This window comes from Papaver somniferum, chromosome 9 (assembly GCF_003573695.1).
Source record: "Papaver somniferum cultivar HN1 chromosome 9, ASM357369v1, whole genome shotgun sequence".
Lineage (NCBI taxonomy): Eukaryota > Viridiplantae > Streptophyta > Magnoliopsida > Ranunculales > Papaveraceae > Papaver > Papaver somniferum.
The window spans coordinates 113,387,522-113,402,203 of record NC_039366.1 but is presented as its reverse complement, the minus strand read 5'-3'; the positions used below and the strand labels follow the sequence as shown (position 1 = coordinate 113,402,203).

The 14,682-nt window shown below is 35.6% G+C and overlaps 3 protein-coding genes and 1 long non-coding RNA gene across 4 annotated transcripts; 3 read left to right on the top strand and 1 right to left on the bottom strand.

The window, feature by feature from the left end:
• The first annotated feature begins 418 nt into the window (after positions 1-418).
• LOC113312436 (zinc finger MYM-type protein 5-like) lies at positions 419-1,560 on the top strand. Its single transcript, XM_026561190.1, has 2 exons — positions 419-566; positions 956-1,560. The coding sequence occupies exon 2, from the start codon at positions 958-960 to the stop codon at positions 1,558-1,560; it is 603 nt and encodes a 200-aa protein (XP_026416975.1). The 5' UTR covers positions 419-566; positions 956-957.
• Positions 1,561-2,404: 844 nt separating this feature from the next.
• Positions 2,405-2,878, top strand: LOC113307760. The gene is made up of 2 exons (XR_003339304.1): positions 2,405-2,474; positions 2,629-2,878. It is a non-coding gene; the product is annotated as an uncharacterized LOC113307760 (long non-coding RNA).
• A 2,319-nt stretch (positions 2,879-5,197) lies between these two features.
• LOC113313480 (prohibitin-3, mitochondrial) lies at positions 5,198-7,397 on the top strand. The gene is made up of 2 exons (XM_026562263.1): positions 5,198-6,107; positions 7,123-7,397. The coding sequence occupies exon 1, from the start codon at positions 5,262-5,264 to the stop codon at positions 6,096-6,098; it is 837 nt and encodes a 278-aa protein (XP_026418048.1). The 5' UTR covers positions 5,198-5,261; the 3' UTR covers positions 6,099-6,107; positions 7,123-7,397.
• A 1,814-nt stretch (positions 7,398-9,211) lies between these two features.
• LOC113308034 (transcription factor MYB73-like) lies at positions 9,212-10,225 on the bottom strand. Its single transcript, XM_026556505.1, has one exon. It carries the CDS (start codon positions 10,179-10,181, stop codon positions 9,330-9,332), a length of 852 nt encoding a protein of 283 aa, XP_026412290.1. The 5' UTR covers positions 10,182-10,225; the 3' UTR covers positions 9,212-9,329.
• Positions 10,226-14,682: the final 4,457 nt, after the last annotated feature.

Here is a 14,682-nt window from a genome sequence, read left to right as displayed (position 1 = left end):
TACTCTAATATTCCAATAGAACCAGGACGTATTACATCATTACCGTTCTTAACGATCCATGGTAGGTGGAGCTGATTCAATTGATCAGACACGAAATATTAGTTCAAGCTCCTTTAATTCAATCAAGCAAAAAAAAAAGTTCAAGCTCCTCTAATTTGATTCTTTTTTCTCGTTTCATCTCCTAATTTAAAACATTGATCAAACATAAGAAACCAGGGGCGGAGGCACATGGAAGGGTGGGTGTGCACTTGCCCACCCTTTGTTGCCAAACTCCACCACTGGGTCTTAATTTCTCCAAGCCCAATTTCGATTTTAGAAAGTTTTGCCCCCCCTTAAAAAATAGTTGTGCACCCCCTTAGAAAGCTCGCTTATATTAAAGTTACACAAACAGAGAGAGAGAGATCGGGATTCCTAAATCTAGCTACCGAGAAAACTTTGGAAAACAACCATGAAAGGCATGAGAAGACATCAAATCACCGGAGAAGTGTAAGGGATTTAGACCAAATCGCTGTTAATTATTGCCAGTGTTAATAGTTGAGAAAGAGAATTTCATCAACAACCACCAGGTAGGTTTTTTTTGCTTCCTTCTTCTTAAAATTTAATCTTCATATTGTATTGAGAAACAAAACTGTGAAGATATGTTTGTAGTGGGTAAATTTATTGAATTTGCTTTCGTTTACTACTTTAAAGTTGCATATAATCAGGATATTAGGATTTAGGTTCCCTAATTTTGTCTTCTTAATTTCAATTTTATCATGAATTTGTTAAAACTAACTTAGGGTTCAAGTTAAAATTTGGGGGTTTTATTATACATCATGTTCTATTGATAACTAAGGATTTGGGTGTTTATTATTTCCTCTTAATTAATGTTCTATCAAGAAAGCTTGATTCAATTCAATAACTAATTGATGTGTGTGAGTGTGATCAAGGGGTTTAATATCTCAACTGTTTTCAGGTATGGATAAGTTTGTGACCAAAACTAAGAGACAGAGAACAACAAATGTTTTAGAATTGCCTTCAGTTTCAAGTATTCCAAGTTCACAAGTACCTCCTCCATCTTCTAATACTGATGTTCCACAAGTAGTACCTTCCATCCCTGCTCTTACTCTGCCACAGCAAGCAACTTATAGTACTGTCCAGGATGAGTTCTCTGTATGGAATCTTCAATCAGACCCTGCAATGAGAAAGCCAATATTAAGTTACCATCCTAACGATCAAGACAAAATACGAAGAGCTCACATGAAGATGGGTCCTTGCCAACCTAAAAACTTTCCATTTCCACAAAAGCTAATGGGAAAAAAGAACAGAAGATTCAATGAAGCTTGTTTTTTAAAACATGGAAGTTGGTTAGAGTATAGCATATCTAAAGATGTTGTGTTTTGCTTGCCGTGTTATCTTTTTAGAAATTATGTTACGGGTAAAGGTGGCTCTGATGCTTTTGTGAATGCATGCTTCTCAAATTGGAAGCAGCAAGTTGAAAAATTAGATAAGCATGTAGGATGTCAGAACAGTACACACAATGATGCATCTAGTGTACTCTCTAGTGTTCTTTCTTGCTGATGTTCTTTCTAGTAATGATTTTTCTGAATTATGTGGTATTAGTGCGCTTGCCCAGAAAATGGTTGAAACGAAAAAAAATATAGTGTACCCTCTAGTGTACTTGTTGATTACATTATCTTTGATATTTCATGTTGCTACCGCTACTGTTGAGCGAGTTTTTTCAGCAATGCATATAGTGAAGAATCGTTTGCGAAACAGTATTGGGAATGGATGGTTGAACAATTGTTTACTAACCTACATTGAGCGGGAACTTTTTCGCAAGATCAACACAGACAGGATTAGACAACGATATCAAGAAATGACAACACGTCGCGGACATTGTTGAATATGAAAGCAGTTTTTTTTTTTATGGTAAAGTATACAAAGTTTTTTCGGGTATAAAATTAGAGAACAATACATGATCGAAGAATGAATTAACTAACATATCTCTAGTATTGTATATTTTGTTGCTACAAAACGCTACTAGGTGTTGTAATACAATCTTTCATGTGTAATGGACTTTTTTTTTTGGTTATTTATTTTTGTTTCGTGGAGTATTTTTTCTTTGCCCATCCTGTTTCAAAATCCTGGCTCCACACTTGTAAGAAACTACTAATCAAGGATAAGAAACTGAGATTACTTGGCCGGGTGTGGCATCGGACTAGAAAAGATACAGAGGTTTTTTATTGATAAAATTCGTATATAACTGTGAACTTAACCACAGTTTGGCGACATCACATCTTCCTAATGTAACGGTTAAGAAGCTACTAGTTCAAATTTTGCTGCGGCAGTGCGAGAGCAAAATTTTTTCCCACGTGCTGTGAGCACAATTAACCAAAACTAGATAGTATAAATTGTTGCAATCCCTCTCTAACCCTAGCTCGTCACCATTATCTAACTAAGGTTTTATTTCCGTCGCCACAATGAGAGCCAAGGTAAAATCTGATAACCTAATTTGTAAATCTCCGATTTCTTCAGATCTCTTCATTCTCATGATTTAGTTGCTGATTTTGTTTTCATTAGTTCTCTTTTTCTTTCCTTTCCATTATTAACGATCGATTTTTTCATTGTTTTTGGGTGGATTTTCAGTGGAAGAAGAAGCGTATGAGGAGATTGAAGAGGAAGCGCCGAAAGATGAGACAGAGATCTAAGTAGAGAGACAGACATTGATGGATTTCTATTTTCATTTTTCGGAGTCGGTTCTTATCTCTTTTGTTGCCATCTTAACTTTAGTTAGTGAGAGTTGAATCTTGTTTTGTTATTGTTTTTGATAATACAATTTGTAGGGAAATCAATTTTATGAATCTCAAGTTTTTAGTGTTATCCTTTGTTCATCTTATTTCATTCTATTTTTATGAAGCTATTTTCGAATATGATTGTGTTTCATTTTGCTGAGTTTCAAATATGTTTGATTGCCATGTTCACGATTGCACCTGTTCTCTATTCTTCCAAATGAAGCTGATATGGGATTTGGCTTTAGTGCAATAGGTTGTAATGTTATTTCAACCTAAACATTGATGGAAAATGTTATCAATGTGGTCTATCAATCTTGTTTTGTTTAGGGGTTGCCTGAATCTATGTAATTGCTTTAGACTCTTTTAGCTCCAAAATGAATAGTTTTGTGTTTACAGTTGCTTTAAGTTTGGAGGTTATGTAGCTAGCAGTTTTAAGTTTGGAGGTTATGTAGCTAGCAGTATGTGTTGCATTGGCTGGTAAGATTTTATCCTCGGAACTGAGCTGCATGAGTAGAGTATGGTACCTGTGTTGGTCTGAAGGTTTGAGGCGCCTATTATTGTGAACATGTTTCATCTGGCTCGGTTTTATGAGGGATAATAGCATCTTTGTCCGCATCTATCGATATGTTTAACTAGTTGTCTCTGAGGATCAAACCATCACACATATTTGAGCTTTTCAACTACATTTTCTCTGTTAATTACAACTTCAGAATGCAGATTTAAGCTTGTCTTTGTTTCTGTTTTGAATTTGGATGACTTGTCGCTTCATTATGTGCATGAAGTTCAAATTCTTGGGTCTTAAGTCTATTTTGATCGTTAGGTTGCTTTCTTTCATAGCATTAGAACTTTCAATTGTTCCACTTTATTAAAGGATGAGTTTGCCATTGCAGAAGATTTTTCATCTTATCAGTTGTTGCCTGTGAAATGTTTGTCGGCAAAATATCAGAATCATGGAAAAGTTTCATGTTTTAGGTATATTGAAAACGTTTAAGAAGTTAAGCTAAACTGAAGCATCGCTGCGGAGTTCAAAGAAAGTACTCCATTTTCAGAGCTTTGGATGTGTTCTCTTTTCTGCTTGGTAGAACTTAGTCCAGATGTATCCAGTCAGTAGTCTCTCGAGTCAAATATCAGAAATCATGGAAAAGTTTCATGTTTTAGGTCTATAAAGACGTTTGAGCTAGACTGAAGCAACATTGTGGAGTTCATAAGAAGTACTCCATTTTTATAGCTTTGGATGTGTGCTCTACTGGTCTTTTGTGCTTGGCAGAATTTAGTCCAGATATATCCAGTCAGTAGTCTCTCAAATATGAATTCTTAACAAACAAGTTTTAAGCACAAAGCTTGTGGAATTTGTCTGGTCATGATCTGAGTCATACTGTGTTATTCTGAAGTGAAAGAAAAATCTAGTTTCCTAAAGGGATTTTGAATCAGACATCTTGATCCGCATCAACCCCTAGACTGTGATGGTGCAACCCACGACCCTGCCCCTGAAACTTACAAACTATTTTCTCACTTCTTCTGCAATCATACGCTGTATAATACTCATCAAAAACATCTCTTTCATACCCTTCAAACTTCTCCCTATTCAATTTCTCTATCCTCTTCTTTGACGCGCACTTCACCCTCCTTCACATTCACCTCATTAACTCATTTTGGCTAGCATACGCCCCTGTTGCGACTGGTGGGTGTGGTACCACGACCCAACTTGATCCGAAACTGGAGATCCACTCTTCCCAGGCGGAGATAAAGTAAGAGAAGTAACTAACCCGTTACCAACCTGCCCCGATCCAACATCATGACATTTATTCTGATCATCAAGAGACGAACCAGATGAAGGTAATCTAATACATTTATAAGCAAGTGTTCATTTACCGGTAGAGAGAAAATTGTAAGCATGTTTCTCTGCCATGTAGTCTGGGCTTTCTAAGCATCTGTTTGTGTATTTTCCTGTTGTGTTAAGAAAGAATGGTGCATCTGTTTGTGGAGTTTCTTGTTGTGTTAAGAAAGAATGGTTTAGTTGGATCATCCAGGTCTTATTGTAAGATTAAGATCTCTTTATTGACTAAATATACTGATAGCAAATTAGCACCTAAATCTTATAGTCAGTTTAGTTGTTTACTTTAATTTTGGGTTTTTAAGATTTCTATGGCTAAACCAATTCGTTTTCTTCGAAAGACATTCAATGGATGATAGAAAAAACAAAAAATTTTGACATGGAAAATGAGACAGGCTAATGGCAAGATTTTCGTTCTTTACGTCATTGGGAGATTCGAGCCTCTGCCTCAACTATCAGTTAGCCTGCTCTCCCGCCTCGGCTAATCTTTTTATGAAAATTCCAATCGGCGACTCATTTCGGTTTTTCTTTAGAAATATCAGTCCTCAAGGCATTGGCACGTGCTATGAGCACTAATAACCAAACTAGATGCCTGATTTTCAGTTAGGGTTTTGCGATAGAGAAGAAGGAAAACTAGAAAATCAGAGAGAGTAATGGCGAATCCACAGGCAGTTAACTTTCTCACAGGCTTAGCTAAAGCTGCATTCTCTCTCGGTCTCGGTGCTACAGCAGTGAACTCATCTCTTTACACTGTTGATGGTGGTCAAAGAGCTGTTCTGTTTGATCGATTCAGGGGAGTTCTTGATGAAACAGTAGGAGAAGGAACTCATTTCTTGATTCCATGGTTACAAACACCTTACATATTTGATATTCGTACTAAACCCCATACTTTCTCATCAGTTTCTGGTACTAAAGATTTGCAGATGGTTAACCTAACTCTTCGTTTGTTATCTCGTCCTGAAGTACCATCTTTACCCTCAATTTTCAAAACCCTTGGTACTGAATATGATGAGAAAGTTTTACCCTCGATTGGTAATGAAGTATTGAAAGCTGTGGTTGCTCAATTTAATGCAGATCAGTTGCTTACTGAAAGACCTCATGTATCTGCTTTGGTTAGAGAGAGTTTGATCAAAAGAGCCAAGGATTTCAATATTGTTCTTGATGATGTTGCTATTACACATTTATCATATGGTGCTGAATTTTCTAAAGCTGTTGAACAAAAACAAGTTGCTCAACAAGAAGCTGAGAGATCTAAGTTTGTTGTTATGAAAGCTGAGCAAGAAAGGAGAGCTGCTATTATTAGGGCTGAAGGAGAAAGTGATTCCGCTAAGTTGATTTCTGATGCTACAGCTGCTGCTGGTATGGGATTGATTGAACTTAGGAGGATTGAAGCTTCAAGGGAGATTGCATCCACATTGGCTAGGAGTCCAAATGTTTCCTACCTTCCTGGTGGTAACAATATGCTTCTTGGGTTGAACCCAGGTCGTTGATTCGATTCGGTAATATCTCTTTCTTGTGTTTGGTAGTTCAGTTTTGAGTGTTGATTTTTTTTTTCTTTTTGGTTTGTGCTTAATTTTTTTCTCAATTGATGGTTGCCATGTCTTGATTGGAGAATTATGATTGGTTTGTTAGAGCTAATTGTTTTCAGTTGATTACCCTGTGTACTTTTAAAGCTATGTTATGATTGTTAATGTTGTTTGGTGTAGTACTACTGGATTATTTAGAGAAGGACCAACATGCTTTAGTACTGTATTAGTGGAAGAATTTGGTGAAGAGAGGGAATTTTGTATGACAGGAAGAGTTAGCATTAGTTAAGTTTCATGTTGTGATGCTAGTTCCACTTGTTTAGTGCTGTGTTGGTGTGATCGTGTGAATTAGTTTTGTGTTTCTGTCAAGTGTTAAATTATGGTATTGATGCTTTTTAGATCTAGAATTTTGATTTGTTGCATCTGGTTTTTTCTTTATGTTCTTGGTTATCAACTTGCAAATGATATTTGAAAGGTTGGATAGAGAATTGTGATTGTGATTGTCATTTTGGTGTTTTATTCAATTTAAAAATGGATCAAAATGCTTTGGAAGGTAGTGTAGGAGAGATATGCACTGTTAGCTGGTATTGTGCATAGGTTAACCTGTGTGAGGATTTGAAAAATAAGTTGACAGGAAAATCTAATATTGTTGCATTATCTTGTACTAATGGTAGTATAGTTGTCATCCTATGTTTGAAATCTCAGACTCATTTCAGTTTTTATCTGTTACCTTGTTTTATAAGAGTACTAATGGTAGTATAGTTCTCTAACCCTAGCTCGTCACCATTATCTAACTAAGGTTTTATTTCCGTCGCCACCATGAGAGCCAAGGTTAAATCTGATAACCTAATTTATAAATCTCCGATTCCTCCATCAAATCTCTTCATTCTCATGAATTAGTTGCTGATTTTGTTTTCAATAGTTCTCTTTTTCTTTCATTTCCATTACTAACGATCGATTTTTTCATTGTTTTTGGGTGGATTTTCAGTGGAAGAAGAAGCGTATGAGGAGATTGAAGAGGAAGCGACGAAAGATGAGACAGATATCTAAGTAGAGAGACAGACGTTGATGGATTTTTATCTTCATTTCCGGAGTCGGTTCTTATCTCTTTTGTTCCCATCTTAACTTTAGTTAGTGAGAGTTGAATCTTGCTTTATTATAGTTTTTGATAATATGATCTGTAGGGAAATCAATTTATGAATCTCAAGTTTTCAGTGTTATCCTCTGTTCATCTCATTTCGTTCTATATTTATTAAGCTATTTTAGAATATGGTAGTGTTTCATTTTGCCGTGTTTCAAATACGTATGCTTAATTGTCATTTTTACAATTGCTAGCTCTGTCTCCATTCATCCAAATGAAGATGGGTTTAGTGTGATAGGTCGTTTAGGTGATGGAAATTATCAATGTGGTTTATCAAAACATCTAAGTAGAGAGACGGACATTGATGGATTTGTATTTTCATTTTCGGAGTCAGTTCTTATCTCTTTTGTTCCCATCTTAACTTTAGTTAGTGAGAGTTGAATCTTGGTTTGTTATAGTTATTGATAATACAATTTGTAGGGAAACCAATTTTATGAATCTCAAGTTTTGAGTGTTCCTTTCTTCATCTCATTCCGTTCTATATTTATTAAGCTGTTTTCAGATATGATTGGCTTTCTTTACTGTGTTATGTTTATAAGCATGTTGGGTTGTCATGTTTACTATTGCTCCTGTTCTCTATTCTTCTTCCAAATGAAGATAGATTTGGGTTTAGTGTGATAGGTTGTTTAGGGGTTTAAAATGTTCTTTCAACCTAAAATGAAAAATGTTATCAATGTGGTCTATCAATCTTGTTTTGTTTACGGGTTGCCTGAGTCTGCGTTAGACTGTTTTAGCTCCAAACCAGAAAGTATTGTGTTTACAGTTGCTTTAAGTACGGAGTTATGTAGCTAGCAGTATGTGTTGCGTTGGCCGGTAAGATTTTATCCTCCAAAATGAGCTTCATGTATAGAGTATGGTAGTAGTCTATTGTTGTGAACATGTTTAACCTGGCTTTGTTTTATGTAGGATAGTTGCATCTTTGTCCACACTTATCAATACATTTAACTAGTTGTTTTTGAGGATCAAACCATCACACATATTTGAGTGTCTCAACTAAATTTTTTCTGTTAGTTGCAACTTCAGAATGCAGATTTTTAAGCCTGTCTTTGTTTCTGTTTTGAATTTGGATGACTCGTTGCTTCATTATGAAGTTCAAATTCTTGGGTCTTATTTTGGTTGTTAGGTTGCTTTCTTTCAGCATTAAAACTATCAATTGTTCCACTTTATCAAAGGATGAGGTTGCTATTGCATACAATTTTTCGTCATATCAGTTGCTGCCTGTGAAATGTTTGTCGGCAAACTTGAGTCAAATATCAGAATCATGGAAAAGTTTCATGTTTTAGGTCTATTAAAAACTTTTAAGCTAGACTGAAGCAACATTGCGGAGTTCATAGGAAGTACTCCAGCTTTAGAGCTTTGGATGTGTGCTCTTTTCTGCTTGGTAGAACTTAGACCAGATGTATCCAGACAGTCAGTAGTCTCTTCTGTGGAATATCAGTATCATGGTAAAGTTTATGGTTTGGGTCCATTAAAGACGTTTAAGCTAGACTGAAGCAACGTTGCGAAGTTCATAGGAAGTAATCCATTTTTAGAGCTTTGGATGTGTGCTCTTTTCTGCTTGGTAGAACTTCGTCCAGATGAATCCAGTCAGTAGTCTCTCGAATCAAATACCAGAATCATGGAAAAGTTTCATGTTTTAGGTCTATTAAAGACATTTAAGCTAGGCTGAAGCAACGTTGCGGAGTTCTTAGGAAGTACTCCATTTTTAGGGCTTTGGATGTGTGCTCTTTTGTGCTTGGCAGAATTTAATCCAGATGTATCCAGTTAGTAGTCTCTCAAATATGAAATCTACACAAACAAGTTTTAAGAAGCACAGAGCTGGTGGAATTTGGAAATTATGAATAAGATGTTTTTACTGGATGAAATTTTCATGTCTCGCATGGAAGTTATGTTGGGTTATCAAAACAAAATTCATTGTGCAACAGAACTGGTCATTTTTAACACTGCAAATGCTCCTTGATGTTATTGTTTTTAGAAGACCTACACAAAACAAAGATTACATTGGTCGTGATCTGAACTGTGTTATTCTGAAGTGAAAGAAAAAAAAGAAAAATCTAGTTTCCTTCCTCTGCAACCCCTAGCCCGTCATGATTCAACCCACGACCCTGTCCCTGAGACTTGCCAACTCTGTTGATGTAATTTCTCACTTCCTCTGCAATCATACGTTGCATAATACTCATCAAACACATCTCTTTCATACCCTTCAAACTTCTACCTCTTTCAATTTCTCTATCCTCTTCTTTGACGCGCACTTCACCCTCCTTCACATTCACCTCATTTTGGCCAGCATACGCCCCTGTTGCAACTGGTGGGTGTGGTACTACGACCCCGACTTGATCCGAAACCGGAGATTCACTCTTCCCAGGCGGAGATAAAGTAAGAGAAGTAACTAACCCGTTACCGACCTGCTCCGATCCAACATCATGACATTTATTCTGAACATCAAGAGACGAACCAGGTGAAGGTAATCTAATACATTGACGTTTCTTAGCTGATTCATCAGAATCAGACGAACCAGAAGAAGACGCCGATTCAGAAACACCACCACCGCTTCCGAGTTGATAACCACGACGACGAAGAGTTGAATTCCAATGATTCTTAACAGCATTATCAGTCCTACCAGGCAATAAACGAGCAATAGAAGCCCATTTATTACCATGAACTGTATGAGCTTTGATAATTATACTATCTTCTTCTAATGAAAATGGTTTGTGTTTCACATCTGGACTTAACTGGTTACACCATCTTAATCTACATGATTTTCCTGATCTTCCTGGTATTCCTAAACTTATTACTGACCAATTTCTTGCTCCATTTTCTTCTACTAGTTTTGTTAGTTTCTCATCTTCTTCTCTACTCCATGAACCCTTAATTCTTTCTCCATTAGTATTTATCATCTCCCCCATTTTCTTATCTCCCTCTCTGGATGGTTTCTTTCTCTTTGTTTATCTCAAATTTATAATATGAGGGTTGTTACTTGAACAGTTTTGAGTTGGCATGAAACCTTAACTGCTCACCAAGAATATGAAACCATGCACCCAAGATGTAAAATCAGTTAAGGTTTACAATTAGTTGAGTGTGGGGGTTTTGTAACTGCATGAACATTTTCTGTTTGTGTATCTACTACTTCGGGTTTTATGTTATTTTCGTAGTACCATGTACTTAACGGTTAGATTATTCTTTTTGTGGAGAATTCATGGTCATGATTTCATGTAGTTAAATAAGGAATTGGGTCGATGTGTATAGAAACAAGTGTTGAAAGAGATGGATTAATTTAAAGATGGTTGTAACGGCTTTTCTGGTTTCGCATCAAAAACCGCGGCATAACGGAAATTTACTTCCGAGTCGGTTACAGTTTTTTAACTTTTGTTCAACCACTGAAAGATGCGGTTAGACACGTGGTAGGTAATAGAATGGGTGTTATAGTAGAAATTAGGGAGGGGACGTTACAGTTTTGAAACGTCAAATGGAACTTATCTTTTTGTTTGGTACGAAACGGATTTTAGACTAGATCTTAGTGCTAGGTGGGTAATTGAGTCATTTTTATTTATTTATTTTCGAAAGGGATAAGGAGCATAAAAGCCCCAAATTTATTAATAATGAAATATAATAATATTCAGGTACATCCATAAATCGAAATATATTATTAGTACAATAATTTTGAATCGAAAGAAATCGAGATAAAAATTCTGAACCAATTATATGTAAACCGACTGGAGAACTGAAATCTTCTAATGGTTTATCACCATTTTGTTGGATACTCTCTGAGAATATATGATGCTTCCATAAAAAAAGTAATATGCCCAAATTCAACATCGAATTTTGTAATCTCTGATGATAAGGTCCATAAATGGTTGAACGAAAGATTGAACAAAATCGAAAGCCTTCCGAGAAGTATAGGAAATCGTAATGACATACACTTGCCACACGTATAAGAAATAAAAAACATAATACAAACATACTGATCATTGCTGTAATGCAATTTTGTTTATTGAAACATAAAAAGACTAAACTACTCTACCCGAATCTTAACAAAATCAAGATTCGGGTAGAAATGAGAATAGAATTTACGAAGAAATTTAATAAAGAAGATGAAGATAACTGCCTAGGATAACGATAACTACCTAGTGAAGAAATATATTTGCAGAGAGTTTTTTAGGAGAGAGAATTTGGTGAATCTGACTTTATGCCTTGAGTCGTGGGTATTGAACCGTATTCCGGTACTACCGTTTCTCTTATGGTATAGCGGTTGAAACGACCAGTGTGGGTAGGCACTTATCGCGTTGGTATGTATACGCTGCAAATCTACCAGCAAACCTAGTTAGTAATTCGGCTAGTCGGCTACAATCCGGAGCCAAAAATTTTCAGCATCAATTGTTTGAGCAAATTGCGAATTCAACCAACTATACAGTATAGGGGAAAAATCCGGAAGTACAATAATTCACATTTATACGAATGCCACACTAACAATTCAATATACAGAGTCCATCGGATTCTCATTATGTAAAGATAAATGTTGATGCAGCTTTCTTACCAGACGATGGTGTTGCAGGAGCTGTTGCTCGGGGTCACAACGGAAACATTTTAGGTTGTGCTACAAGCACCTTTGATGCTACTTCACCAATGCTAGCGGAAGCAATTGCTGCAATCTGGGAGTAGAAGTGGGAATTAAATTTGGTTTTAGCAAAATGGTCATTGAAGGTGATGTCTCAAATGTCACGGCTGCAGTTATTGGAGAGGCTAGAAGTATTCCTTGGAGCATTAGATGTATCATTTTGAAAATAAAAGATGCAATTCCCGTGTTTATTGATATTAAATTTCAAAATGTACCAAAAAATGCCAACCATTTGGCACACGAGTTGTGTCAATATGCAATGCATGAAAATGTAAATAACTGGTGGAATGCTAATTCTCCACCCCTATGTATCTCTGTAAACCTCAATTCTATTGAGGTAGTTGAATAAATTTGGAGCTCTGTGGAGCTCCTTCCTCCTTAAAAAGAAAAAAAAGAAAAATACACGTACATCTACCAAATCAAAACTACTATATTAAGCGAATTTATTGATGAATTTTTATTCACAAAATTGGTTAAAAAGACCAAAATCAACAATTCTTGGGTGAAATGGACATTTTTGATTTTGATACTGTTTAAATGGACAAAAATGTAAAAATAGTCAGGATGTAAACAGTTTCATCCTACCCATTTTCAAATACTTTTTCTTCTTTTTAATTTACATCAGGATGCATCCAGTTTAATCCTTGCTATTTTTTAATTTTAAGTCAGGATGAATCCAGTTTCACCCTTGGTATTTTTTTGGTGTCCATTTTGGACAAATGACCCATTTTCCGTTTTTATTCCCCCAGTGAGATTGGTTCCTTATTTCCTGGGGTCATTAGTAAGTATGATGACAATAGGATTAGTGAGTTTGATAACAATAGGATAGTTGCTTAATTTGCAAGGCTTTTTCTTCGAGATGTATTAGGATCGGTTTATGTGAGCATGAACATCCACCGATTCTGATCGAGTTTTTTCAATGTTTTTTTCTTTTCATGTTTTGATGAAGAATCAAGATTAGTTAATTTCTAATTTAATTTGATTAAACATCAATTAACCATCCGACTAACACTAATTAATCAGGAATAAATTAGCCATTATGTAAAATAGTTGGATAAGGCATGTCCTCTTTTAACTTTTAATGACCATTTTTGTCTTTTAGTAGTAGGCTCAAAATAATGCCAATAGGCCCCAAATTAGCCCGACTTGTAGAGACTCAACCGAACCTATATTTCTTTAGTTCACAAGAAAATTAGGCCAATTATCAATATACTTGACAATTCTTTTTTAATTAATAGGCTTAGACCAATATATTTGATAGAATAATTTTTGAAAATCATCATATTCTACTGTTATTTACAATGAGTTCATCAATTTTTTAATCTGGTAGGTCTATAATCTATTCTACTGTTATTTGCAATGAGTTCATCAATTTTTTTAAAGCCATGATGATGTCTCTTAATTAAGCTGGATTTTGATAAGGCCTACGGTAGATTAGTTGGGCTTTCATTGCTAAGTTAATGAACTGCATAGGTTTTGATAAAAGGTTCATTAGAAAAATGTCTAATTCTTATTTTTATTTTCTTATTGACAAAGGCCTTTTAAAAGTCTAATGATCCCCCTCAACAACCGTCATAAGCCAGATTGGAGGCACATACCAGTACATAGAGGATTATTGGGTTTTTTCCCATTGGGCTAGTTCATGTGCAACAAAATTACAAATCCCAGGTTGGAAAGTAAAAACACAAGCGGCTAACTTAGAAGAAAATAACTTGATGTCTTTAAAGATAGCATCAATCCTTATATCACCATCAAATTGTCTAGAGGAAAAGAGTTTGATGAGATCTTGAGCATCACTCTATATAATGATATGAGTCAGGTTCTGCTCAACTGCTTTCTTTAATACAGCCCAAATAGCTCTAGCTTCAGCTTCCAAAGTAGAATGGACTCCAAAAACGACTGCAGCACAAAAAGAAGCTTTCCTTGAGAAATCTCTCATCACATATCCTGCTCCATTATTGTGACAACCCGGATTTTCAGACTTCCAGCGGACACGGATTCGGCCTTGTGGGTCGGGTCGGATCCAGCTAGCAAGTCCAAATTTCCGGACCGCCACTCGTATAGAACCAAAAAAAATTCGTTGTAAAAGATTTCAATAAATAGAATCAGAAATTCAATCTCAAAACGATTTTTCTAACTGAAATGTAATCTTACTTTTAAAATTACAAAACTGTGAAATAAAAATTACATAATCAAAATTGTCGAATTAAAACAAAATTAACACCTCGATTAAATCCAAAATGCAATACCCAAATCCCCATGATACATAATAAAAAAAATTTACGGCTAGTGTTTCTTCATTCTCTGTGGGAAAGGGAGGAAAAATGGGTGAGCAAACCACAACCTAGTATGAAGTTTCAAAAAATAATAGAGTGCATCGAAAAATCAAACACATGCAATCGATATTATAAGAATTAAAACCATGCAACAAAAAAAATGGCAATAACACTAGACGCTTTCTTACTCAAATTTTCAACCTTAAATTCTAGATCTTTAATCTAGTTGTCAGAGTTATTCCGGTAAACAAACCACTACTATTCCCCGAACAGTCTTTTTTTCTTCTTCAAATGATTCTTAATCTAATTGTCAGAGTTATTCAGTTAAACGAACCATTACTGTTCCCCGAACAATCTTCCCAGGGTAGCCACCAGTGGTGGGATACCATAAAGGCCTGACATTTCAGCAACAAACAAATACATATTTTTTCTAGAAATCATTTCAAATCAGTGCATTTAATCCTACGTGCACCAAACCATATTTAGAATCGCAAATAATTAATCGACGTAAGACCC